Source organism: Nuphar pumila, chromosome 3 (assembly GCF_984573655.1).
Source record: "Nuphar pumila chromosome 3, dmNupPumi1.hap1.1, whole genome shotgun sequence".
NCBI lineage: Eukaryota > Viridiplantae > Streptophyta > Magnoliopsida > Nymphaeales > Nymphaeaceae > Nuphar > Nuphar pumila.
Genome location: NC_143251.1, coordinates 19195649 through 19223572, shown reverse-complemented (window position 1 = coordinate 19223572; position 27924 = coordinate 19195649). Strand labels below are relative to the sequence as shown.

The window sequence follows — 27924 nt, the reverse complement described above, 5'->3', positions numbered from 1 at the left end:
TAATTTTATGTTATATATATATTATATTTTATCCAAAATACCCAATAGGGGTATTTTAGTCTTTTCGCAATGTAATTTTATTTTTAGGTTTTCTTCTTTTTCTATTTTTTTCATTTTTATTTCTTTTTTGTATTTTTTACCTTTTTATTTTTGGGACCATTGGGCCCCCCACTTTAATAGACGTTGGGGTCACCAACGATCACTAATATGACCGTTGGGGCTCCCCAACGTCTATGAGTGGGATCCCCAATGGCTCCCTCTTTTGTGCTTTTCCATCTTGTATATATAGGGGTTCTCCCCTCCATTGTTTGTAAGGGTTTTTACCCTCTCCCTTAATGAAAATTCATTCTTTTTAGCCCTTTTGGCTTCACCCCTTTGCGGGTTCATGAGTTTGCACTTTATGTGCATTTGGTTACCCCTTAGTGGGTTTGTGTATTCACACTTTAGGTGCGTGTTTATCGGTTCATTTTTGAACCTATTGCATCCAAGGTCATTTTCTAACAAGCAAAACACACAACAATATGTTGTGCCAAACAAGAGCCCCAATAGAATATAACCCAAATATGAGCGGCACAACACGAAAGCATTATTGGTAAGTAATGAGATAGTTACGGGATGAAATCAGAGACCAATGCATATATGATTCTTCGGTTTACTAAATGACTAAGTACCTCTGAAAGTTCTTAGAAGGTTGATATCAATACATTTTGGGAATTAACACTAGATAAGTCAATTTGATCTGAAAAATATTTTTTTATTTAAAATGGATCTTTTAACTATAGTTTAAAACAATGTTACCGCAATACAACAAAACAAGCCATGTACCCGTGTCGACATGGCCGGACATGCGTACGGGTATCGGGTGTGGCATGGGTACGTGGGCTTGTGTGTTGAGTCCAATTAAGACCCAACCCAAAACCCACACTCATTTTTTTTCCTGTCGAACCTCCCCCTTCCCACCCTCGGCAAAAGGAGAAAGAGAGCCAAGTGCCAACATCAACTGACCCAAAAAAAGAAAAGAAAAAAGTTCTTTTTTTGGTTTTTGCGAGAGAGAGAGACGTACCTTCTCTCATCGCTGGAGCTCCTATCGTCGGATACTATTGCCGAACAATTCTCTCCTTTGTACAGATAGAGAGAGATAGAGAGAGAGAGAGAGAGAGAGAGAGAGAGAGAGAGAGAGAGAGAGCTCCACCTTCTTCTTTATCTTCATTGTCTAAGTCTTCTCGTTCGAGAGAGAGAGAGAGAGAGAATCCACCTTCTTCATCTTCATTGGCTTCGTCTTCGTCTTCTCCTCATTAGACAACGAGAGAGAGCGAGAGGTTACGAGGTACCCCTTTCCCTTTATATAAAATTGCATTTCATTCATTTCCCTTTTTTTGAAAATTACATAGATAGGCCTTGTTTTTTAAATTTTCATTCCCTTCCCCTTTTTTTTTTTCAAAATTTCCACATACAGACCTTTTTTTAAAATTTTTAGTATATACCTTAATATGGATCCACATATGATCCAGACCCAAACCATATATATATATATAGCCATGATCCCGTACCCTCAATTTTTTAAATTGCCGTGTTGTATCCTCCATACCCGTACCGGTACCCAGGTGACATAGGTTTAAAAGAAAATAATAAGTTCCAGTTGTATTTTTCCTCAAAATTGTCTCTCTCTCTCTCTCATGCACATCATATTCTTAAGGGACACTTAAATACACGATATAAAGATAAATTATCATATTGGGGCACTTAAATACACGATCTAAAGATAAATTATCATATTCTTAAGGGGCGTTTAAGTGCTGTTAATCCAAAGATAAAAAACTAAATGACACACTAACTGAATGGATTTTTGTGTGCTTTTTGAATAAAGCAAATCAACTTTACACCAAACAACCCTTCAATTTTAATAAGCGTGAATCATTTAATCCTTAATTAAAAGTATCGTATTCCTAAGCAGTACTTAAGTACACTTAATCCAAAGAAAAAATCTGACACACTAACCAAGCAGTTTCTTTGTGTAACTTTTGAATCTTTATCAAGCAAATCAAATTTTCACCAAACAACCCTTAACTTTAATAGTATGCATTTATTATTCTTATTGCTGTTGGTTTTACTTTTGAAAATAAAACATATTTTTTATGTTGATGTGAAATATAATTTGTGGACTGGACATAAATTTCAATGATCTTAGAGCTTTCCATGTTGATGTTATAATTTCTAAATACCTCTGAAGCTTTCATATCTTTTGTTCATTGCATTTTGTGTTTTGGCACCCATGTCAGGTGCTTGGCTCTTGGCACAAAACGTATGGCTCGATTAAATGCAATTGTGAGATCTTTGCCATCTGTTGAGACATTAGGTTGTACAACTGTAATTTGCAGTGACAAAACTGGTACTCTTACAACAAACATGATGTCTGTATCAAAGGTGAGCTTTTATGATGTGCATAAGTGCTCTATGATGTGCTTTGAAAGGCTTTTTTCTGTGTTTTCTTTTCGGTTGGTAATCATTTGGAAGGATTCTGGTGGGCCTCTCTGTGGTGTTTTATCATATTGTCATTTCAGCTGTGGTTCCATCTATCCAAAACCGTGAGCCTTTTAATGCCAAAGTGAAACCATCTTCTACTTAGTGCGAATGCTTGTTCTGAATCTCTGCATGCAAAGTTTTAGTGTTTTTTTTCCTAATAAAAAAAAGCTATTTGTCACTGTCATATCCTACCGATACATCAGCCTGTTGATGCTTTAAATATGATTTCTATTGCTGTCAAAAGTTGGAAATGTAGTTGGAAAACTTGTAATTTGTATGAGTGGATGGGGAGAGATGATTTCTATCTTCTAAATATTTCTAGGGAGGTGCATTGTAAATGACTTATAATTGTTAAGATCAAGACTCTGCTTTTGTCTCATATACTGCACTGTGAGTTTGCATGGAGAACAACCTTATGGCAATCGGAAACAGAATGAACTTGTCCTATAAACTCCAGTTCATTATTTAAACTAAAAAGATGGTACAAAACTCTGATAGACAAGCCATTAATGGTAGTTACGGGCAAAAGACTCGACTTTTCCAGTCATCAGAGTTAGAGAAAATGCTCCAAAGATAACTTTTAGGCTACTTCTGCAGAAGTTTGAATGCATCCACGGGCCACGAATGCCTTTGGAAATTTACTCTCTTGGTCACTGGCCGTCTCCTTAGGAGCGAACTCAGTCAGTTATTCAAGGTAGCATAAAATACATGGCATAATAAACACCTAAATCGATCTCGACTGTTTTTACATTTAGTGCCTTGTGCGTACCCACAACGGCCAGTTATTAATCAGAACAAAATGTAACATATTCACGTTATTATGGGATGTGTGTGTTGTGACATGAATTGCTGGTTTGCTTTGTAGTTCAGTGTAATACTCGTTGAACTATGCACGTCTGTTGTGGCGCTGCTCTTGTTGGTTGAACTGCTTACGCAGTCCTTGGCTAATGGCTAGTTGCTCGTACTAGTTAAATGCTTATGATAATAGCATTGTGCTAGTTGCACTATATTAGCATGTGACTTGCTTTACTACTTGATGAAAGTATTCGTGCTTGTTGTAATGTAGCACTTGTTGACTTAAACATCTTATGACTGATGGGATTGCTTACAGCTCGTAATCTACGAACTATTTACAACTTGGATTAATGTAGTTGTTTGTCTTACTAGCTGCCTATACTTTGTGGTTAATATGTAACTACTGCCATGTGATTGCTTATCACGTGTAGCTTATAAACTACTTGTTGTGCAATGACTTGCACCTTATGATTAATATAGTTACTTGTCAGTGAACAGAAAAATTAAGTGATAATTGTGTACATTGGTATTTGCTTGCATTGTGAGCTCTATTATGAATGCTTACCTTATTCAGTTATTTTTACTATACTTGACTGCTTTATGGAGTTATTTACTCTTTACCTGTAGAGTTAGTCGGATTGCTACAATTACTTACTTTGCTTGTTTAACACTTTGTCAGTTACTACTTGCTTTATTGAAGTTTTGTTTGTTACTACTTGCCATACTCGACAGCATGTATGGTTAGCTCTGTTTTGTTTTTCCTGTTTAGTTGAGCAATTATCTTGCTTATTGCAGTCTTTGTTCCTCCTTGCCTTTTGCACTCTTACTAGTTTTTCGTAAAACTGACCCTTTTCATGGGCAGGTGGTGAACATGTTGATACAACTAGCGATGACACGATGACATGATGAGTTCAAGGCAAAACTCTTTCCCTGATGTTACGCTCTTGAAGATATTTTGGTAAATATGGTATAGGGCTTCTTTGAAAGCTTCTCTTTTGTTTAAACCTTGAATTATTAAAATTGTGTTACCAAAACTTCGTTTCCTCTTTTCAATAAATATATTTGAGTTGCAAATCGGTTTGTAAAGGGAAGTTTGCACTATAATGCGTCCAAGGTCTAGGGATTTGCTATTTCAAACATGATTTTTCGTTGAACTCCTGTTTTAAACTCTGATAAATAATCGATTTCAAAGCTTTCAACACTTTTCATAAAAGGTTTCAAGTCCAAGATTTTGGGGCGTTAGAGTATGAACCTTTCATTCACAACTTTGTTGTCAGAAACAACAAGATCTTGCATGTTCGGATTTTCTTCAACTCTGCATGAGAATTTTTCGATTCCATCAAACTTATTTAGCAAGCATGTCACTTTATCTACCCTGTAAGCACTGTTTTTTCATCAGGATGATGCACCGATCAAATCTATAGACATTGTTTTTCGAACAAGAACATAGCGCTTTAGTTGTAGCGGTTTCCATGTTGCTATGCTCATGTATTACTAAAACTTTATATTTATCTAGCATGAATTTCTTAACAAATCATGTGTCTAACCATAATCTAGGTAAATCTATGCAGTTTGAGATTGGTAGAGGAACTTATTTGTTGACAACAATAAATCATAATTCATAATTAAAGTCATGTAGTTTGTGTGTGTGCATATATATGTAATTTATGCATGATTCTTTCTCGTTGATACTCAATATTTGATTACAGGTTGACAAAATTGAGAATTGATGCTACTTTCATGTGCATTTAACCTCAAATATTTCTAATTTTTTTCATGAAAATAAACTTTTGAGTGAAGAAAGGATGACCAGAAGTGTTTAAGCAATTTATGTCTCCTAATTTAGCATAGCAACAGAATGTGTGGAGTCATGCACACAAATACAGTCAAGACACATGCCACTCAGAATGCATTTGAAGCTCAGGATTAAATAGTTCACTGCCATAAGTGATGTAATTCATTCAAGCTTGTGTCTTGCATATGTATTTGCATCATTGCTTCTTAAAAAGGAGAGGACGGGATAATTTGCTAGTTCTATTAAAAACACTAGGCACACACACACAATATATTGAAACTATCGATTACATGCCATTTATGATCCACTTAATTAAAGCCTATATTGTTATTGTTTCACCTACACTTTGCTAAGCACAAAGCAATTGGTGGAATGGTTTGCTGTTATGTTGGTGTACTTACCTTTTCGACTTTGGGATAGCTGGTGAAGAGCTAGACTCTTTCAAATCTATTTATATTGAATGAACAAGTTGACGAGGCAGACCAAGGAAGCATGGTATATCTTTCAATGCAATCATTGCATAAGAGAGAGAAGTTTCCTTTGTTATATTCATAATCAGAAATAAGTTGCTTAAACATTATGGTGCTCTATGTCTTAACATATGTGTGGAAGCACTGCTACATGGTATTCTTCTAAAATTTCCAAGTTTATGAATGGATTAAGAAAGTTATGATGAGCATTTCACTTCTTGATGCATAAATAATCCTGTGTTTTGTTCTAAGACAACACACAAACAGACACAGATGTGCACACACACACAATATGGTAGAATAGTTTTTGAAAAAACCATATTTGGGGCAAAAAACCAATTTGATATCTATATTTTGGTCAAAAATCCATATTCCGGGCAAAATCCAATTAAAGATCTATATTTGAGGCAAATATCAAATTTGAGATCCATATTCAGGGCAAAAATCCAATTTAAGATCTATATTCGATGCAAAAATCCAATTTGAGATCCATAGTCAGAGCAAAAATCTATATTCAAGGCAAAAATCTCATTCGAGATCCATATTCGGGGAAAAAATCCAATTCAAGATCCATATTCGAGGCAAAAATCCAATTTGAGATCCATATTCAGAGCAAAAATCTATATTTGGGGCAAAAATCACATTTGAGGACCATATTCGAAGTAAAAATCCAATTCCAAATCCATATTCAAGGCAACAATTCATGATTTTAAATATAATTTCATAATTGGATCCATATTTGGGCAAAAAACCATAATAAACTTATTAAAACATGTAAAATGGTGAACGAATTGGGTCATATGTTCCAAAGCGAAGTAATTTGACCCATTATCCATGACTGTCCAAGTTGTCCGCACAAGGTCATCAAACAACGGACATTTGGAACATAACATCTGAGTATGATTCAAACAAGTGTTGGACTTGGAACAGTTGTTACAGAATGAACAGAACCAATGTTTTGTCCTGTCCTTTTTGTTCATTTTGTTCAAACTAGCCATCAAACATGCCCTTAAGCTATAGCAGACCATGTTCAGCTCTGATTATTGTGAACGCCTGATTTGGTCAGTCGATTCCTTCATTTCAGGGCGGGGGAGAGGGGAGAAGGCTGATTATCGGGAAACCCCATTTTAATACGGGGGAGAGGGGAGAAGGCTGATTATCGGGAAACCCCATTTTAATACCCTAATCAATGTGTTTTGCCATCAACCTGATGCAAATTAGCCAATTTGCATCAATCTTAACAACACTGAGCTAGAGGGTGAATTACAAGACTCATTCATTGGCTGCCCAATAAAGAACACATTATGAATGGGCATCGCCTTGATGGATTGTAGTGGTTTCTACAAAGCATTACATTTTAGGTATCTCTTGGGAGATGAACAAATTAAAAAGCAGCCACAAGAGCAAGGCTTGTTTGCAGCAAGCCATATGCAAGTTCTATGCAGGAATTCATACATTTTACGCAAACAGGGTTCGAGGCTATGGTGGCAGTGTGAGAACCCCTGCCTTGGCACTCCCCAACAGAGGTGCCCAGTCGATGTATTATGGCTCCGGCAGCATACAGCATCTAGTAAATCGCCCGGGGCCTCTGAGACATGCACTTCCTCCAGTAGGAGATCCGCAAGCCAAACTGGGCCATGACCCCCCTCCCTTGGAACCAAGGCGTGCAAAACCTGAGTCAAGCTGTGACCTATCCAGGCTCTTCTTTTCTTAGTTGCTAACTTCACAATTAACCTTAAAATCAACAACCAGCGTGAGCAAGCCTTAAAACAGCACACACCTCAGGTTTCAGTTCTTTGAAAGTTACCGAACTACATAATTTGGATAAGAGTACAGGAATTCTGAATATAGGAGAGAGAAGAGGAATGCATTGGAGATCAATTTAAGTGGAACCCTTTAAATGCCCACATGTACTTCAATGGTTGAATGGTTTCTACACATGCAACTATTGCAACAGTTGGACAAGTATTACACTGCTGAAGAACCAACTTGTCCTGTTTACATCAAAGGAAGTACTTGAACTATATACTTTCACATATGAAATAAAAGAAAATTTTAGAAATACCTCACTCAAAGGTAAATTCTATTAGGGACTCCTGCAGAAGGCCAGATACTCTTGACTAGCACCGGCATCCATACCTCAATCCAATGGGCGCAGTACTTACAACATGCAATGCCAATGAGAGGAACAAAGATATTGTCAGTAGAACCTTCACTCCAATAGGCGCTTGTGCTTGCACCATGCAATGGCAACAATGTAGATAATGATACTGCCCGTGGTGCCACCTCCGACAGTCCACAAGAACTCAGGCATCCCAGCCTTGCTCTGATCAAATAATTCGATGGTTATATTCATGCCAAAAATACCTGCAACAACGACTAATGCACTCACAACAAGAGTTGCAGTGGTCAACATGACTCCCATCTGTAAAAGGTGGTTCTGCTTGTCATCCAGCATTATATTGATGTAATCCTCAGTGTCATCCACATACTCCGGCAGCTATGGTAAACATGCAATAGACAGCGAACGAGGGGGAAAATATCAGCATGATGTCAGAAACTAAAAGCAAGCAACAATTTCTCGCAAGTGTTACTATCTTCAGTATAGTTTTTTTGCTAGATAAGTCGGTCAATCAGAGTTCCTTTTTTTTCTTCCTTTCTTTTTAGCAGTAAGCATCCCTGAACATTCCATTAGTACTATCTACTACTACCCTACCCACAGTTCTACCTTGATCAAGTGGTTTATATTGTGAAAATTCACGAGCAAGTGGAATTGAGGTACAATTTTGTAGACGTTTGAAATAGGCAAACTCAAATTTTCTACTAGAACAATAGCACGAGTAAAGCTACTAGGTGGATAACATTTGATTATTATTGATTCTCACAAGTTTTGAAAGCCAATCATGACAGACAAACCATGTTTCCAAGTGCTTTTGTTTTCCAATTTGTCCGCAACATTGATAGATTATTACAAAAAGAAAAAGAATAAAAATGTTTTTAGTTAATTACAAAAAGCGACTCCAAAGAAAACAAAAAGCAATACAGAGCATCTTTGACTAGGGAACTTCAAAATGATCTGGAATGGCTATAGAAGTTTGCTCAAGGCTTTTGTTCAAAATTATGGTTCCACCATGCCAACCCATGTCACAGGCAGTTTAGTAACCAAAGATGGAGAAAATGAGGAAATGCTCAGGGAAAGCCATAGAGTACCCTTCACTAGAAACGTGTAAAAAAATAGTAAAAGGTTTGTTTATAGCTTTCAGTGGTAATGTGGCTTCAATATGTCAATCCATGCCAGAGGCATCAAAGAGCCAAAGAGAGAGAAGAGGGAACTGTAAAGGAAATCTACATCACATCTTCAGAGTAATTGTCCTAAAAGCATGTAATATTGGTACTCTTCGATACTCTGACTACCCTTGTGTATGGAGACAAAATGAAAACAATAAAAGTAGATAAAATTCACATAAGCTGACTGAAACATTTAAACTGCATACCGTTGACAATTTGTTAAGAGTACCGTCAATCTGTACAAAATATGCTTCAAGGAGCATTTTAAGTTCCTCCACATCAAGATGTTTGCTGCTACTGTCTGTGCTTATAGTGTGAGTCCCGTGGCTGTCTATTCTAAGCATGCTAGGCTCATTAAGTAGACTGTCCTGGTTATCCATATCAGCTTGGTAACTACTGGCAAGTTCGTTTGCTTCCAAAGATGTTCCAACAGGCATCCTGACATACAGATGCAGTGGTTTCAGTGGGAGGGTCATTTGGTAGCAGTACAGGTTGTTCCCTTCAAATCACTTCTGAAAGGAGCATAGTTTTCAGAAATACATAAGTATTATCATAACCATGAATACCTTCCATCCTCCATGTCCTCCATGCTATCTCCTCTCTCATTTAATGAAACAAAAGAAGCAGATCCATCAAGCCGTTGCTGCATCAGTTTGTCCGTTAAATACATCTCTGCCATATCTTCATCGTCGTCTAGTAGATGTTCAAGCTCATCCCTGACCTGGAAATGATGTATTCACCATTCAGCAAACAATGAAACAGACATGAGGATAACTAACAAAAGAATGACAAAAACCAATGCTTGCAAAATAAACAATAAAAGAAAGCCACAAATGAATTTCAAATGAAGATTATTACAGTTTCAAAGTTTTCCAGAAAAAAACATATTCATCTTCACAAATTCCCCCTCAAGACAATAAACACCACGTCGCTAACTCAATATGAGACAAAAACTTTCTAGAGATTTACACAATACATATAAAGAAGGTGGGGAAAAGAGACAAGAATTGGACCTAGTAGTATAGGGCAATGTTAAAATCATTCATTAAGTGAATCCATTTTCCAAAAAACGAAAAAAAATACTTTTATCATTTATAAATATATTTTTTAAGAAATTCTAAATGAGCAGATTCCATGCAGAATTAGCCTGATTCTGCTGTTTCTATCAGAAATTGGCCGATTTTTTAAGAGATCAAAACTGACCCGCTTTTCGCTTCATTAAGGAGCCAATTCAGCATGATTTTGATAAACATCGGTATAGAGGTCAAAGAACACTCTTTATGAATACAGTGCTGAAACTCGAAACTGGCAGGTACAGAAACTTCCCAACATGGGAAAGAAACTACAAGCCTGTCTGAGATCACAAATGGAATGGCATAACAGGAAAAACAAAAATATACAAACATGGAGGTCATTTAGAAGTGTTGGGCATCCAAGGTTCAAGCCCCACAAACGGTAGGTGCAATATCCAGGCTAAAGCATGGGTCAAGGGGGAGTAAAGAAACATGCTTGTTTATGCTCAATCGAGCCTGCATTTGGTGTAAGCCAAGCCTGAGCTACCAGGTAAATGACTTGGGTGTTTTTTCCTTCACACCCCTAGTAACTAGAACCAAGAAAGAGAATAGATCCACTCCCTAAGATTGATTATGCTTTATGCACGTCAAAATGACAATTTGAGACGGTTAATGCAGAGATGGCAAAGAACATGTATTACTAAAATGTTGGGACGAGTGGCCATTATCCGCTCATCTCAGCATATCCATGAACCCGTTCGTGGATATGCCTGGGAAGTTATAAAAACAAAGTTTCAAATAAGCCTTTTAATAAAACCGTTTTCAAATGCTCATTCCAATAATCTCCCTGAACCTATCTGTATAGCTGAGCCCAAAAAAAAAAAAAGGGAATCCGAAAGATGAAAAAATTATAAATCATGCTCAGCACTTGATGTGCAAAATATAACACAAGCCAAAAGCCTCTCGAAGCAAACCTTACAAAAGGCTAAAACAATTGATCTTCTTTTTCTCTCTCTTCTCATGTTTTCAAAGATCTTTGCTCGATTCTCCTGCTGTTTCGCTCATCTGGTGCACACTCCGTCCATCAGTGGTATCAAAGCTTGTTGAGATCCTTGGAGTCTGTTGCATCCTTCTACTTTCGCCTATCAAAACCTACAAGGAAAGCGTGACAAGTTAGTGAGACTTCAAGAAGCTCTCTTTTTTTTTGTGATTGTAAACTTGCACAATCACAACATTTTTTTTTCTCTCTCGCCTGAGGGAATCTAAGAGCAGAGACCTGGAACTGGAAAACATCAATGTGGTCCCAGCGGGCTCGAACTGTGCTGCTTAATTTTTATTTTTATTTTTATTTTTATTTTTATTTTTATTTTTATTTTTATTTTTATTTTTGTGTTGCCTCTGCGTATCTGAAAAATCATATCTGTGAAAATAGTTTTTTTTTATTTGTAGAAATCTACAATAGAATACGAATAAAAAAAAGGAGGAAAACTATCCTTCGTTGATCTGTCGTCGGTTTTCTTTTACGGCGACCGCTGCTATTTTATCAGCGGCCCCGACCTTTGACCGGCCTTTTCTGTTTTCTCTCTCACCTCGTCTGAATCTGTAACCAGTAGGGAAGACATCCACCGGCATTCCTGAAAAATGAAATCAAAACAAAAACACTGGAAAACTTATCTGAGAAAACACCGAAAAGCAAAGAGAACACCGGAAGTCGGTCGTCCGGCCAACGTTCTGGTTTGGGTCTTCTCTCTGAGATAGATCTGAGCCAGAAGCACCGACCCAAACACACGACAAGGCTTTCTGCCGAAATCTCTGGCCGAAAACACAAAAGAGTCTTGTGGCATTCCTGACGAACCTTCTAGAGAAGAGAGAGAAATTAAAATTTTTAGGGTATTTATACCCTGTGGTCGAAATTACCCAGAAGCCTCTTCTTTTTACGGATTATTCAGAAAAACTGTTATTAAAGATTAAATTGTAACCCGCGTATTTTTTTTTAATTTTTGCTAAAAGAAGGTTGCGTGTGTGATTTTATCAAAATTCCATTATAAAGCCTAAGAATATTTAAATTTACAAAAACAAGCTTTTCTGTTTTAGTATTAGTATTTTTTTTTTCATAATTCTTGCCAAAGACCGCTTCTATTAAATTTTTTTTTGGCATAATACTTTATAGGCTGAAACTGATTTGTGGTCTATTTTTTTGTTTCTTAATAAAAAAATTTATTATTAAAATAATAATAATAATTAAATTGCTATATAAAACGAATAGGATGACTAGTCGTGTGTGTGCTTCTGAACTTGCCAAAACTGACAAGCTAAATGAAACACATTTTTCAATCTGGAAAAGAAGAATACCTTTAGCTCTTACACTTGAGGGTTTGGAATATGTATTACACAAACAAGTAGAAAATTCTGGAGAAATAGGGTCAAAAGAGGAGAAAGAAAAATATGAAAAATACTTAAGAGATGATCTTATAGCTAGAACTATTATGTTGACTTATAGGGATGATGATCTGATTAGAGTTTTTAAAGACTATAAAACAACAAATGAAATGATGGAAGCAATTGGGTCTAAATATGATACTACATCTAAAGTACATGTTCAACTACTCTTAGAACAATACAATTCATATAAAATAAAAGAGTCAGACAACATAGTGCATCATGTAAACCGTATGTTGGTCATGAAAAAAGACTTAGTAATAGCTGAAAACATGATACCTGACAGGATGCAAATCTCAACAATCTTGAATAGTCTGCATGTATCTTGGAGGATGGTAACCACAACACTTAAGCTGAATACTAAAAGTCTAAACTTTAATGAATTACCTCTGCAATTGGAGATAGAGCAAGAATACATGGTCAAGGACAAAAAGTCAGAACTCATGATTGCTCAAGATGTCCCATCCAACAATCAAGAACCATTTAAAAGGAACAACAATAACTTTAAAGGAAAAGGAAACAACAGGTTCAATAAGGGATAGGATATTAACTCCAGAAGGCCTCAGAGAACTAGACCTCAAGTAAAGTGCTTCAAATGTGGGAATATGGGACACATCCAAAGGAACTGCAGGACGAAAACCTTCAACAGGAACAATGGACAGCATGGGAAACAAAACAACAAAAGAAGACCTGATAATAAAGAAGTTGTCTGCGTGGTGTTTGAATGCCTATTTGCAAATGAGGAACTCTCAGGATGGTGGGTTGATTCTGGAGCAACCCGACACATAGCTAAAACCATAAATAGATCCGTAAACATAAAAGAATTAGGTACAGGTGAACACAAGGTGTACATGAGTAATAACACCTACAATGATGTACGTGGAATTGGGTCTTATAGACTTAATGTAGGTGGAACAAGTGTCCTTAATGAAGTTATTTATGTACCGTCAATGAGGAGGAACTTAGTTTCTGTTCCGGCATTGACTGGGAAAGGTTTTGAAGTCAGATTCATTTCGAAGAAATTCACAATAGGGAAACATAGCAGAGTCCTATTTGAAGGAACTTTTGTAAAAGAACATTGTATGTTTAAGCTGTGTGATAATAAAGAATCAGTTTTCACTTAAATTGATTGTCTTTAACATTGATATAAATATATGACATAAAAGACTTGGACATATAAGCATAAATAAAATAAAAAACTTAGCACAACAAAGAATAATTTCTACGTTTAATGAAGCACACTTTGAAAAATGTGAAACTTGTATATATGGAAAAATGGCTAGAAAATCTTTTTCATCAAATGTTGTATGTGCTAAAGAATTGTTAAAAATAATTCATACTTATATTTATGGACCATTTAGAGTCCAAACTCACAGTGAAATGCTATATTTTATAACATTTATTGATGATTTCTCAAGATACAGCTACTTATACTTGATTAAACATAAATCAGAAGCTCTTAAAAAAATTAAAGAATATAAAAAGCGAAGTTGAGAGACAACTTGGAAGATGTATTAAAATAAATAGGTCAGACAGGGGAGGTGAATACACCTCGAATGAGTTCTATAAATTTTGTAAAGATCTTGGCATTAATAGGCAAAGAACCATGCCAAGAACACCACAACAAAATGGTGTTGCAGAGAGGTGCAATAGAACACTCTTGAATATGGTTAGGGCCATGTTGGTAGAAGCACAATTACCCAAAGTCTTTTGGGGTGAAGTTGTAAATACAACAATGTATACTCTGAATAGAGTACCCTGCAAAGTCGTCCCAACAACTCCATATGAAAGCTGGACTGGTATGAAACCAGATCAAAGCTATCTTAGGAGATGGGGTTCTGTAGCACATGCTAAGATCTTGGATCCAACTATGGATAAGTTGGACAATAGATCTGTACATAGTATTTTTATCGGATATCCTAACGGATTAAAAGGCTACAGGTTATACCATGAAACGTTGGGATTGATTAAGAGTAGAGATGTTGAGTTCCTAGAAGGACACAACAATGAATCCAGTGATCTTATTGAGGATCCCTTTGATTTACTGGATGATTTTGATGATCAAGATGAATAATTTAGTAATGAACCAACTGTGGATCAGTCAGGCAACGAACCAACTAATCTAGACTCCTCTACTTCTTAAAGTTTAAGCGGTCATAAGAGATCTAAGGCTTCTCTATCCTATCTGGATGATTATTATGTGTATCTGACTAAAGAGTTATGCTATTCAGTAGATATAAATGAAATGACCGACAATCTATCATATTCTGATGCTGTTAAATCACATGAAGCATCAGAATGAAAAAGGGCTATGAATGAAAAAATAAAATTCATTAAAAAGAATCAAGCCTGGGAATTAACTGATCTTTCTGAAGGAAGAAAACCAGTCGGTTGTAAATGAGTTCTTAAAAAGAAGTACAAGGCTGATGGGTCAATAGACAAATTCAAAGCAAGATTGGTAGCTAAAGGTTTCTCCCAAGGGGAAGGTGTTGATTACACTGAAACCTACTCACCAATTGCTAAGTTTGCATCCATCAGGATAATATTATACATAGCAGCTCATTATAATCTAGATGTGTGGCAGATGGATGTAAAAACTGCCTTCTTGAATGGCGACTTAAAAGAAACCATTTATATGTTTCAGCCAAAGAGATATGTCACAGATAGTGACAAAGTATACAAGTTGAAAAAATCCTTGTATGGGCTTAAACAATCACCAAAAAAGTGGTATTTGGCTTTTCATAAAGCAATAACCAAGATTGGATATGAAGTCAATCAATTAGACCACTGTGTATATGTTTGGAAAAGTGAGACTCAATTTTGCATTTTATCTCTTTATGTTGATGATATATTGTTGACTGGAAATGAAAATAATATGATAGTCAACACAAAGAGTTGGTTGTATACCAATTTCGAAATGAAAGATATGGGTGAAGCTTCATACATTCTAGGATTCAAAATTACCAGAAATCAAGAATAAAAAATTCTCAGCTTGAGTCAAGAAAGATATATTGACTATATTTTGAAGAAATCTAGAATGCATGACTCGAAACCCATTGGTACTCTCGTTGCTAAAGAAGTGAACTTAAGTAAAAGTGATTGTCCAAGAGAAAACCAACAAAGACTAGATATGCCTTATGCTCAGGCTGTTGGAAGCTTAATGTATGTTATGCTCTGTACAAGACCTGATATTAGTTTTGCAGTAGATCTTGTTAGCAGATATCAAAGTAATCCTGGTTGACCTCACTGGCAGGCTGTCAAAAGAACCTTTTGATATTTAAAGGGCGTAAAAGGATTACAGTTGAGTTTTCAATCTGACAAACTTGATTTGACGGATACTCAGATGCTGACTTTGCAGGATGCAAAGATGACAGTAAATCTACTTCTGGCTATATCTTCCTGTTTGGAGGAGATGTAGTAGCCTAGTCGTGTAAAAAGCAAGGTTGTGTGGCTTTGCATGCTGAGAAAGCTGAGTATATTGCCTGTAATGCAGCAACAACCTTTGCAGTATGGATTAAAAGGTTCATTTGTGATTTAAAATTAGATCTTGAATTTGAACCTATACATATTTTTTGTGACAACCAGACTGCTATTTCTTTGATGAAAAGTGGGGCACATAGCTCTAAAAGCAAGCATGTACTGGAAAAATACCACTATATACATGATATGATTGAACGGAATGAGATAATCATTGATTATCTACCATCATCAGACATGGTAGCAGATCCTCTTACAAAAGGGATCCCTGAGGATCTGTTCACAAAACATGTGGCACACATGGGCTTAAGATACTTGTGATTATGAGGCAAATCCTTATAGAAAATCTGTAATTATTGCATGAAAAGCCCACAATAGTGGAAGCAAGGTCAGCAAATATATGGCCAAATGGGAGATGTTGGGACGAGTGGCCATTATCCGCTCATCTCGGCATATCCACAGATATGGGCTCGTTTGTGGATATGCCTGGGTAGTTATAATAACAAAGTTTCAAATAAGTCTTTTAATAAAACCATTTTCAAATGCCTGTTCCAATAATCTCACTGAACCTATCTGCATAGTTGAGCCCCCCAAAAAAAGGAATCCGAGAGATGGAAAAATTATAAATCATGCTCATCACTTGATGTGCAAAATATAGCACAAGCCAAAAGCCTCTCAAAGCAAACCTTACAAAAGGCTAAAACAATCGTTCTTCTTCTTCTCTCTCTTCTTCTGTTTTTAAAGATCTCTGCTCGATTCTTCTGTTGTTTCGCTCATCTGTTGCGCACTCCGTTCATCAGTCGGGTTGCCAGGTAAATGACTTGTTTTTTTTTCCTTCACACCCCTAGTAACTAGAACCAAGAAAGAGAATAGGTCGACTCCCTGAGATTGATTATGCTTTATGCACGTCAAAATGACAATTTGAGATTTTTAATGCAGAGATGGCAAAGAACATGTATTACTAAAATACACATAAAGAACATACAAACCTTTTGGACTCTACCAGTTATTGCAACTAAGCGACTTTTAATATGTCAGACGTGTTCCAAATTGAGGGTGCTAATCTTGGATGTCAACTTATCAACTGTTGGATGTGCTTCTTGCTCCAGTGTTCTTGCCTGATATATAAATGGATTTTTCGAGAAGGGAAGCCGAACGGAGGGCTTAATGCATCTCCCTCCTGCCCCTCTTGGCGGATGGAGGGCAGGCGCATGGAAAGATAGGCGGGGTTAGCCCCCCCCCCCCCCCCCCCCCCGCCTGTCTCTCTCCCTATGGTTGGGTTGGCCAGGTGGAGGGATCGAGCCATCAATACACTACACCCACTCATTTTTTTTTATTTTCCCTTTCGTTGGTTCGAATAGGGAACCAAAGCCACCCAGACGATGGCTCTGTTTCGCCGCCCCAGGCTCCAGCGGTGGCAGCAAGTTTAGTGTTGTGCCAACCTGGTTTCATTGTCTGCCAGGGTGTCCCAAGTCGAGCCCCACCCACCTTAGGGCTCGAGATGGGCTCAATCTAGTCACCGAGTTTCCTTGCCCCCTCTTTCTTTTGGTTGCTACTCCTTGCATGCCATAGCAGCAACTGGTGCTGCCTTGGACTCGACTAGAATCAAGCAGAGCTCAAGCCCAACCAAGTTCAGCTCGGTCTCTAATCGATTAGTGATCAAGACCGACTCGGTTGAAAAATGAGCCCAGCTTTGTAGTGAACTTAGCTCGGCTCCACCCGATCAACCCAAATTGAGTTCAGGTTCAACCCCTATGACACAAATGTCACTTATTCTGTTAAATTAAGTTTGTTACATCATTCTATTCGTAGCACACTTAACAGGACACAAGCCTTTAAGAACCTATACTCGGAATCGTCATAAATTCAAACTATCTCTAAGGTAGAGGAAAGTTGCATACGATAACAAATGTTAAAATACTTCAAACTTATATGTATTATATATATAATATTTTTAACTCCAAGACGCAGTTTTGCATATTATTGTTTATTTAAGTTACATCATTTACTTTATTGTCACACTGTAATATGCATAGGCTCCTGCTTACACAATTTATTTAGCTTGATGTAGGATTTCATACACCAAGCATCACTTACATAATTTATTTAGCCTGATGTACGGTTTTATACACCGGGCATCGGTTATGCAAATTATTTAGCCCGATGTATGATTTCGTACAAATGACATCGCTTATGCAATTTATTTAGCCCGATGTGTGGTTTCGTACATCAGGCCTTACTTTATGCCATTTACCTTGTCATCGCACTGTAATGTGCATAAGCTTATGCTTTAATATCTATGTATTCTATATACATATATAACTTTATAAAGTATGCAATTTTGTGTACTTCTGTCTACTTTATATTACGCATGTATCTATTTAAAGACACAAATTTGCGTATCCTCCCCGAATATCTATTTTAAAAAAAGGATTTCACATGCAAGATTTCAAGCTCGCATTGTTCGTTGTCTCGAAAAGCAAAACAAGTATTTGGCGTTTGCGTATTTGCAACTAAGTTTTCTCCTTAAACCAGTATAACAGAAAGAATTTGACTACGTAGCCCTATGTGGTACGTATGCTCGATCCTTCTTTTTGGTATCCGAAATGACTCATTTATTTTCTAGTCTAAAGCACGAGACTTTAAAATTTTAAAATAATATTTGTTTTTTTTTTGAAATCGATATCCTTCTCATCGTAGTGATACTATTAGACATGCACGGCATGTTAGTATTACGATGATTGGATGTGAGGTTTATAATAACCTCGTAGTGTGACAATGCATAATGATTAAAAGAAAATCACATAAATGGTGATGATCGCTTCACAGGCAAGATACTTGATTTAGTTTAAAAGACCAGAACATATTGCATCGGTTGTCAGATAAAATAAAGCCTGGCATACCCATTTATTTTTTTTGTTCTATTAAGGAAGATAAAAGGATGATACAAAAACTCCAACGAATAAGTTGTTAACAACTACGCTCCTCGAGTAACAATGATTCAATATCCCCAGTCATCGAAGTTAGGAGATTGGGCTATCAAAAATGATCCTAGGTGGTAGATTTCAATAACTTCAGTAAAAGTTCGGATGCATCATCTTGAACAAGTAGCCTTTGATAAATTCACTCTCTATAATTAGTCGTCCCTTTAAGAATGAACTTTAAAAAGTCACATTTTTTATAACAAAATATTATCGAAGGGACTATTCATATTAAAACGACCACGTTGAGTCCATCTATAAGGTTAGATTTGTACAAAACAAATATAATCTTAAGATTTAAAGGGGGGGGGGGTATAAATATGTGGGATGACACTGACGTGACTTTTTAAGGTAGGCAAGCAACTGTAACTTGAGGCAATATGAGTCAAACCTTGAATCCTATGTACACCAAGTTTTGATCCATCGGGTTTGCCTGTCGAATAAGGCCCTATGTCATCACACTCTCATTGCACACAAATTGGAATTCAGATTAGCCAATATCCAATTAGTCAGACTCAGAATGAGATGCATCCAACCTGAATTTGAACTGTTTACGTCATTACTCATTTACATACAAACAAGGACTTCGCGAGGACAAAAACCTAGTGACATGTGTTTTTTTTTTTTGAAATTTACACCAAAAAACTATCACAAGAAACAGAGACCTAGCCGGGATGGCTTTGCCTGCCATACTTACGGGCACTGTCCTGACAGTGCAAAACTCTGGAAGCTTTACCCCTTGCCCACAGGGAGTCGCGGGTTTCAGCTGGTGTAAGGAGTGATGCCCATGAGCAGTCTAGGCCCCATCCCACTAGGCCAACCCCCTTTGGGAATAGTAACATGTAAGGTTGAGATCCAACAACCTCCAATTGGTGGTGTTGAACAAAATGCAAACAATGGGTTAGGGCCATATCTGTTCCATGACGGAATGTTTGATTGTGCAGGCAGCAGCGCGCCCCACACACCCGACACAAATATGAGACATACATGATGCTTGGAACCCGGTGTCCCCTGGTGCTCCACCCCTTTTCTTAGAGTAATGGTGTTCATAACACTTAAGACACACACACAAAAAAAGGAAAGAACACTTGGGACAAAAACTCAATTTGTCCAGGACACCATTGCATCGGAGCAGCAATGTCCAGACGGGACAGTTCTATACAGTTCACAAACAAACGAACCCTCAAGGTGTGATTGAAACAGGGGATCGGACCCCTGATGCTTGAACCATGCATTTGGGGCAATCCAATTCCCTTACATTTTATTTTGTGTGTGTGTGTGTTTTGGTATCAGCCTTACAAATCTAACTTGTAGGTTTGTATAGTTTAAAACATGTTTAAAGTCATTCAATTTGTTAAGCTGATTTTTTAAGAGCTACAATGTGTCAAAATTTCATTGGTAAGAAGGTCACATTCATGTAAAAATCAATGTTGTCAGTATCGGCGATACATATACGCAACAACCCTGAATCGGCTATTTTTTAATAAAGGTAAGACATACTAAAATTTTATTTTTTTAATAATTTTAAATACTATTTTAATCGTTTTATCAAGTGTCACATTCTGATTGACGCAATATTTTTTATTATTTTTTTGGCCGATACATAGCTATTCACTTGAGTATCGGTATCGATTCGATACAGCTCAATCTTTGGCCAAACAAATCAGGGCCAATACCGATACTGACATCGGTAGAAACTTCCCAAGGAAAAGTGCGTTTCCTAACAACTGGATCATGCTGAATGCATGCGTTGGGTCAAATTGGTCAGATCCAAAAAATCAGGTACCTATAAGATCAAGGTAAAGAGTACAATACTATAAAATGTAGCATATTTTTTCCGATCCATCATCCAGGAATAGATCTTGTATTTGAGAAGCCACCAGGCCCCCAAGCTCTAGGTCGAATCGCATCATGCCTGGGTAGGACCAGGCCTAGGTCCGACGCTCATCTGGTACTAAAGTTAACTTGGTTAAGCCCATAAACTTCTCGAAAAAAACCTAAAACTTTATTTAATATCATTAATTAGAAAGAGGGGATCGCGAGGAGCGACGTTACAAGTACGATCTCCATCCCGCCACCGCCTCCACCGTTGTGATCGGGTGGGGGGAAGTCGTCGCCGTCTGTCTCAGTCTCTTCTCTGCCGCTGCCCATGGAGGACGCCTACGCTAGATCCGTCTCCGAGGTACCCTCTCTCTCTCTCTCTCTCCCTCTCCCTCGTCGTTCTGTGGAAGTGATGCTGATCTGATCCGTTGTTATACTCCCAAACAAATCTCACATTTCTTTCATCTCGTTTACTCACACTCGCGGGCGATTCAGAATTTAGGGCATTCTTCTCTTCTCTCTCTCTCTCTCATCCCTTTCTTTGTAATTGCTGAAGGTATTGGAAGCGTTCGGTGTGGTTCCTACCAAAGGCCTCTCCGATTCGCAGGTAAGCAGAGTGTGCCCCAACCCCTGATCGGCTCTTCTTCTGTAATTCTTACCATCTAGCGAATGTCACCATCCGATTTTCGTGGGTTCCCCCCTTTTTCCTGCAGGTTGCCGAAAATGCAAGAATCTACGGCAGAAACGGTCTCTCTCTCTCTTACATCTAGCGTTACTGTTGTTCTTATGATTGTTATTATTGCTATTGTTGTTGTTGCTAATGCTACAGCAGCCGCTGCTTCTTTTAGTATATTAATACTACATGGCTACTACTACTACTACTTCTACTACTACTACTGTCTGCTCTTCTTGATTGCACTAGTAGATTTTGATGACACTGTGCTTGGATTGAAATTGGGAACCAGTAGTTGAATATATTGTCAGCATCATCTTGACGCCCCCAACCTCTGGCGTTGGTGTTGCAACGAACTGTTGCATTTCAGCGTTTCTGGGCTAGAACGGATGGTTTATAATTCCTCATGTTACCTGATCATTTCCTCGGCTATTTAGAAATTCTGGTTAAGCTAACACTTGGTAGAGGCATAATGCAGGATCCACCAGGTGCCATGAGTTCAAACATGGCCTAGAAGCTCTTGCACTTGAAACATATGTTGGTTATGCATTTACGATGAAATGTTGGTTCATGGAATTGGAAGTCAAGTTTGTTGAGTATAGAAATTTATTTGTAATGCAACACCCATGCCTTAAAAAAAGAGAGGAAGGGCTGCTTCACTAATGCAAAAGAGTAGCTAGCTTCATCTTCTATTGGCATCTGGATGCTGCAATTAGATGAGATGATTGATGCTTCTTCCAATCCCTTGAACTGAACATTTATTCAGATTTTTTAGGATATATATGTGATTTTCTGGGATGATAAATTTAAGACAAGCAATGTATTGTCGCAAAATATTATATCCAACTATATTACCTGAGGGTGCATATGCATGCATACACGTACATTTGTATGGCTGTTCTAATAAATGAAAATATCTGCAAACACTACCTTCGAGAAATAATTCGGAAAGTAAAGGTGAGATACATTAGAAGTATTTAGAACATATTCACAAATAGATATAGCAACACAATAATGCCAAATGAAATTTGCCTATTCTTGGCATTGTTTGCCATCGAATTAGCAACATCATCGGCATAAAACTTTGGATGCTTTATGTGAGCCTTCTAAATCAGATACTATTCCTCTTTTTCACTACAAAATGCGTGTTTGCAAAAATTCCGGCTGAACTGTTTTTAAAAATTGCATTCTAGCTAACATACACATCCAGATTGTTGATAATAGGTTCTTACTGCTGTCTCTAGTCCAACTATTTAAGTTTCATTTTTACTTTCACTATTAAAAAAACTATACTAGCCCTTTAAAGACTCCAATAATTTATAATAGTAAGATTTGGTTGTATGTGTAGCCTGTACTCGGGTAGAGCTCCATCATGATCTGTGGTTTATGTGTTGGCTGATACCCAATTGAGGCTTAAGGCTATATGGGAAGTGTTCTATGTTCTGAAATACCTTTCTAAAGAATCCTACAGAAAGTACAGTTCTATTTTGTTTGGACATTGTACAGAATCTAAATATCTGGTTACATATTTTATATTGATATCCATATCTCGATTTTATTGCTAAGGAATCAAACTTGGGAGTAAATTTGTTTCTTATTTTATATTTTATTTGCATGTCTGATATGATGTTTTCTTTGTGCATGTCAATCTGACCCGCTGCAGTGCTGCCTCAAGAAGGAAGTAAGTGCATGTTTAACATCTATTTTTTGATTTTTGGATAGGATACAACATGTTAGCGTTGCTATTTTGATAATGCCCTGTGTGTGTGTGGGTGATGCATTCTAAAATGGCAAAATAAAGAGTGATCAGAATCCAGGGAGTAAGAGAAAAAATTAGGAAACTTTCTGGACTTAAAGGATATTTTTGGCAAATTGAGGGAAGTTCAAATGGCTACTTGGACAGAAATAGTGAAGTGGCTAAGGCTTTTCATGGAAATACTATTGGGTAGCCATGCTGGAATTTGCTGATTGCTGGTAGGGTTAATTACTGCAGAATTCAAATATGTTGGAAAGGTGTTCTTTCTACCCTCCCCATGGATGTCTTCAACTCATGGGATTTTATTTTTCTTTAATATTGATCAATTGTAAAGTGTAAATACCATGCCCTTTTTAAAGAGTTCCATTTTCCATTTTCACCAGTTTTGGATACAAATGCATTTCTGTTCAATTTTCTATTTTTTCCCCTTTCTTGGTGAGTAATATTTTTCAACAAGTATGGTTACAACATTTGCTAATTGAATATTTGATTTTTTTCATTTAGTTTTTAATAATATTTTCTATTCCTGGACTGGACATTAATAATATTATCATTTTACTTGACAATTTTTATTTGTTATTTTTTAACTACATAAAAAATTCATTCTTATTTGAAGTGGGATGCCATTTTAATTGTTTACTTGATTTTTGCCTATTCATGACTAGATAAACTGTTCATGCAGGCACACCCTTTTGGAAGTTAATATTCAAGCAATTTAATGATTTACTTGTTAAGATACTGATAGCTGCTGCAATTATCTCTTTCATTTTGGCTCTCATCAATGGCGAGACAGGCCTCACAGCATTCCTAGAACCTTCAGTAAGTAAATGTCTTATTGTATGTCACAAAGACGGACACAAACTATGACTCAACGAGTATGGGACACAAGTTTGCATTTTTTTTCCAAAAATAGGACGTGAGTAGTTTTTCCCTTTTGTTAATTGATTAAAATGAATTTTTTGATATTTTAATGTGTAAAAATATATTTTGTTGAAATATTATTAAAACCATCAAAAAAATTGTGTGTATGTGTCATAAATTGTCACTTGGTGTGTCCAAGGTTTGCCAAAAAGGGAAATGGAAACAAGAAATGTCTTCGGAAATGGAAACAGGAATCGAGGTTTTTCAAGTGCATGTGAAGCAGGAAACAGGAAACAGATTGGGAAACGAACTAAGAAACAAATTTGGAAATGAATGAGAGACGTTTAACAAGAAGAAAAAACTTACCAAACATGAGATACATGTATCCCACAAAAGGGAAAGACATGGGAAACATGTGGGAAAAACATGGGAAATGAATTTCCCAAATATGGGAAATGCATTTCCCGATTTTTTTGGTGTTTCCACGTTTCAAAAACACTGTGTTTCCTGTCTCTGAAATGGTTTTCCGGGAAACGTGTTTCTCATGCTCCTATAGCGTTTCCGGTAACCCTAGGCGTGTCCCCTAGCCATGGAACCCTAAATTAGTGTGCTCCTGTGTCATAGGTCTTGCTATGTTTCATGGTAGGATGACAAAATACTGGTGTCTATGTATAAGAGTTTACAAGGTAAACAGTAAACATGCTCTTTTCTACATGTGCAGTTATATCATCTTGTTAGGCGTGCTTGATGGCCTAACCTATTTAGGTTAACTTTCAGCTTGTTTGAGCCCATTATATAAGATCGACTGGATGGCCGAAGCCTTATCTTGGTTCATTTAGAATATGAGCCAATTCATTTGCAATTTTGCATCAATGCTGATGCCCTTGTCTGTAATGCATAACCAATGAACTTGTAATCAGGGAATGTTGCAGAAGAAAATCATTCTAGGTGACACAGGATACAGAGCAAAAATTTATTGTTGCAATCTCCCCCACATATTTTGGGTTGAAGAGCTACAAAATACACTCATGAATCGTTGCAGAATCAAGTGGTTCCCCTTTTCCTCTGTTGTGATATATAGAAATGATATCTTTAGCATGGAATTGATAATTGTTTTGATGATGAAGTCCGTCCCAGTGAGAGTCGAACCTGGGATGAAGGGGTCAGCACCTTCTCCCTAGGCCCACTGCTACTTGGGTGACCTGAGCGGCTGTGGAATTAATAATTGTTGAGGAAAACTTGAGAACAACTTAAGCAACAGCGTTCTTCACAAACTTCCCCACTTAGGATGGGGCTAATACATGAACCATGCCCATCTTGCACGTCATATTAGGCATAGCTCTTGCAATGACTTTAGTGAGAACATCTGCTAGTTGAGCTGTTGGCTTCATATGAGGGATACAAACCAATCAGCCTTTGAGCCTTGCCCATATAGAGAACAACAATAAAAGTGCTCAATTTGCTCTTAGTGCATAGGGTTTATGGCTAGGGATGCACAACGATTACAAGTCTAGCTCGGTGTGCATAAACGAGCAGAGCTTGATCAAGCTGCTGAACTCGGTTAGGCTCGAAAAGCTCGATTAAGCTCATGTAAATGTATATATATGACATGTTTGCAAAATAAAGTAAAAAAGTTATTGTTACCTTAATGGGTAGGGCGTTCGCCTCTTATTCAAAAGGCATTGAGTTCGAATACCGCACCTTATGCTGTTTCGCTGTATGATAATCTAGGGGATTTTTAGTATTTGTAAATTTTTCTGGGCCATAGTAAACAAAACAAATGATCTAGCATAATGGCCGGTCATTTGTGCAACGTTCGGGGAGGTCGAGGATTGAATCCCAGTTTTTCAAAAACCCTTCACCGTATACAACTTTTTGGAATACCATTTAAGCTCGTCTCAGCTTGAGCTCAGAACCGATCCGATCCTGGACAGTGCCGTTCAAGCTCGGCTACAGGCTCGAGCCAAGCTTGAACAAAGTCATTTTGAAGCGAGCCGAGTTCGAACAGGCCAGGCTTGGCTCGTGTGCACCCCTATTTATGGTTATCTGAATGGAAACACAAAAAATAAGAATCAATTAGAAAGAAAGCTAATGAGTAGCATTTATAAATATTACTTCTATAGACCATTCTTAGTTATTACATACTTCTGTAGGCCATTCTCAGTTTCCACATCAGAATTTAACACCTAAAAAAATATAATTTAGTTTAGATATCTTCTTCAAATAATAGCATGTATGATTGAAGATACATTTTTTAATTAAATAAAATCATTTCTTTATGATTTATAATTATGTAATTTAAAGTTTGAAAATGGGTGATCACTCAACAAACACTTAGAAAAGCAGAAAGCGGGTAAAAGAGTTACATGATGGTGATTGATGCTTGGAAAGATTAAGTAGACAAAAAATAAAGTGTTACTATTGAGCTGTAATTGGTATGTCTTATGCTTGAGACTGCCTCAACAAAGGTCTTGAGCTCCACATGGAAACAATGTTCTTTTACTGTGCTGCCTTGTCTTGAAGAACTTGCCTTTTAAAACTTTAATGTGGGAAAATTAAAATAGTAACTCCTTATTTATAAAGGCATGAGCTTTTGGCAACAAGCTGTTTTCCACAAAACTAAGAACCGAGACATTGCCTTCCTTTTTGCATGTGCTTTTTTGCTTTACCTCGTTAACCTTTAAATCATGGTTATGATTCATTCTTATGTACTACTATCCAGAATATTGTGTCGTGAACGTTGATTATGGATGGAAAATATTCTGCATATGCCTCTCTTTGAAAATTTGTAAACATCATGTATCCTTATGTTGTAAAAGCTGTCCGACTCATGATTATTTGAGAGCCTTAGTGTGATTCTGAATAATTCTTTGAACAGGTAATCTTGATGATCTTGGCAGCAAATGCGGCTGTGGGAGTCATAACTGAAACAAATGCTGAAAAGGCTCTTGAAGTATGTATTTGTCAGGAAAAAAAACTGTTGGCAGGAAAATTACCACTTTCTCAGAAGTATTCATTATAGTCTGCAGTTGCTAATATATCTGTCATGATTGATGCTACTTGCTATGTTCATACTTGAGTTATATGTTTAATTGAGGGAAGCTTCTATCTTATGGAGGAAATATGCTAAACAAAATTTTAAACAATTAAAATTTTAGTTAGTTGAATATCAATGATGAGTTTCCCATACAGGGCCCTGAACCCACTTGATGTACAGGTTGTTTATATTTGCATAAAAGCACCACATTATTTGTTGGTTTCTGCTTTGTCATTGGTGGAACTGAACTGTGGTAACTCAACTTCAAACTGGGACTAGTATTAAACTTTATGCTGGTCTCGAGAGTGTATGGTTCAGAGCTGCACTTTATCATACAATGTGCGACATAATTCATTAATTATTTTATTTATGTGCTCTTAAGAATATTGAGGTATCTACAATCAGCTGTATCAAACAGGAAATATGTCTATGCAGTGGCAAGTATAATGTACAAATAAACAAGAAGCTAACAACTTATGATTAAAAATTATAATAATTTATGCGACGTAAATAAAACAAGCAATGTATCCTTTAATATAGGAAAAACACATGTCCTGGCTATCCAAGATTCCAAATAATAATTCTAAACATTCAGATAACTTTGATAAGAAAAATGAATATGATTTTGTGCAAACAAACTGACCAGCATGGCTATATTAATATCATCTAATAGGTGGGATTAAAAGAAACTTAACATCTTAGTGGCAGTTCGTGTGAAAGCAAACATATGTAACCCTCTAAATTAGCCACAATATGGTGTCATCAAAAGAAACATGTGCATGATGCAATATCATTTATGCTTTAAAGAAAATCATGCTTTATTTTTTTATTTTCATTCTTATTTCCATTATGTTTTTAATTTTCTGCTTTGTTTTGGGAATCCTAGTATTTATTTCAGTAGTTTAACAAGTGTGCTCAAAGCACTTGCCATCATTCTTTCACATGGAGAACTGCTCTCTTGCAGTAATTTTTTTTATGGTGTATTATGCTTTGCA

General features: G+C 36.9%; 2 protein-coding genes and 1 pseudogene across 3 annotated transcripts in view; 2 read left to right on the top strand and 1 right to left on the bottom strand.

The window, feature by feature from the left end:
- The window catches only part of LOC149842188 (calcium-transporting ATPase 3, endoplasmic reticulum-type-like), a 73176-nt gene extending 68864 nt beyond the window's left edge, over positions 1-4312 (top strand). The window contains exons 15-16 of one of the 2 annotated variants that reach the window (XM_090001303.1): positions 2280-2424; positions 4181-4312. In XM_090001303.1, coding sequence (XP_089857429.1) covers positions 2280-2424; positions 4181-4219 — 184 coding nt within the window. In that variant the 3' untranslated portion in view covers positions 4220-4312. The remainder of the gene's footprint in view (positions 1-2279; positions 2425-4180) is intronic. The other variant, XM_090001305.1, reaches the window with a different exon arrangement.
- Positions 4313-7795: 3483 nt separating this feature from the next.
- Positions 7796-19692, bottom strand: LOC149842187 (magnesium transporter MRS2-3-like; annotated as a pseudogene).
- Positions 19693-20810: 1118 nt separating this feature from the next.
- Positions 20811-27924, top strand: part of ECA3 (endoplasmic reticulum-type calcium-transporting ATPase 3) — a 203697-nt gene continuing 196583 nt past the window's right edge. The window contains exons 1-6 of the mRNA XM_089998975.1: positions 20811-20963; positions 21159-21209; positions 21316-21349; positions 22939-22956; positions 23714-23850; positions 26771-26845. Of these exons, the coding sequence (XP_089855101.1) occupies positions 20931-20963; positions 21159-21209; positions 21316-21349; positions 22939-22956; positions 23714-23850; positions 26771-26845 (348 nt within the window). The 5' untranslated portion in view covers positions 20811-20930. The remainder of the gene's footprint in view (positions 20964-21158; positions 21210-21315; positions 21350-22938; positions 22957-23713; positions 23851-26770; positions 26846-27924) is intronic.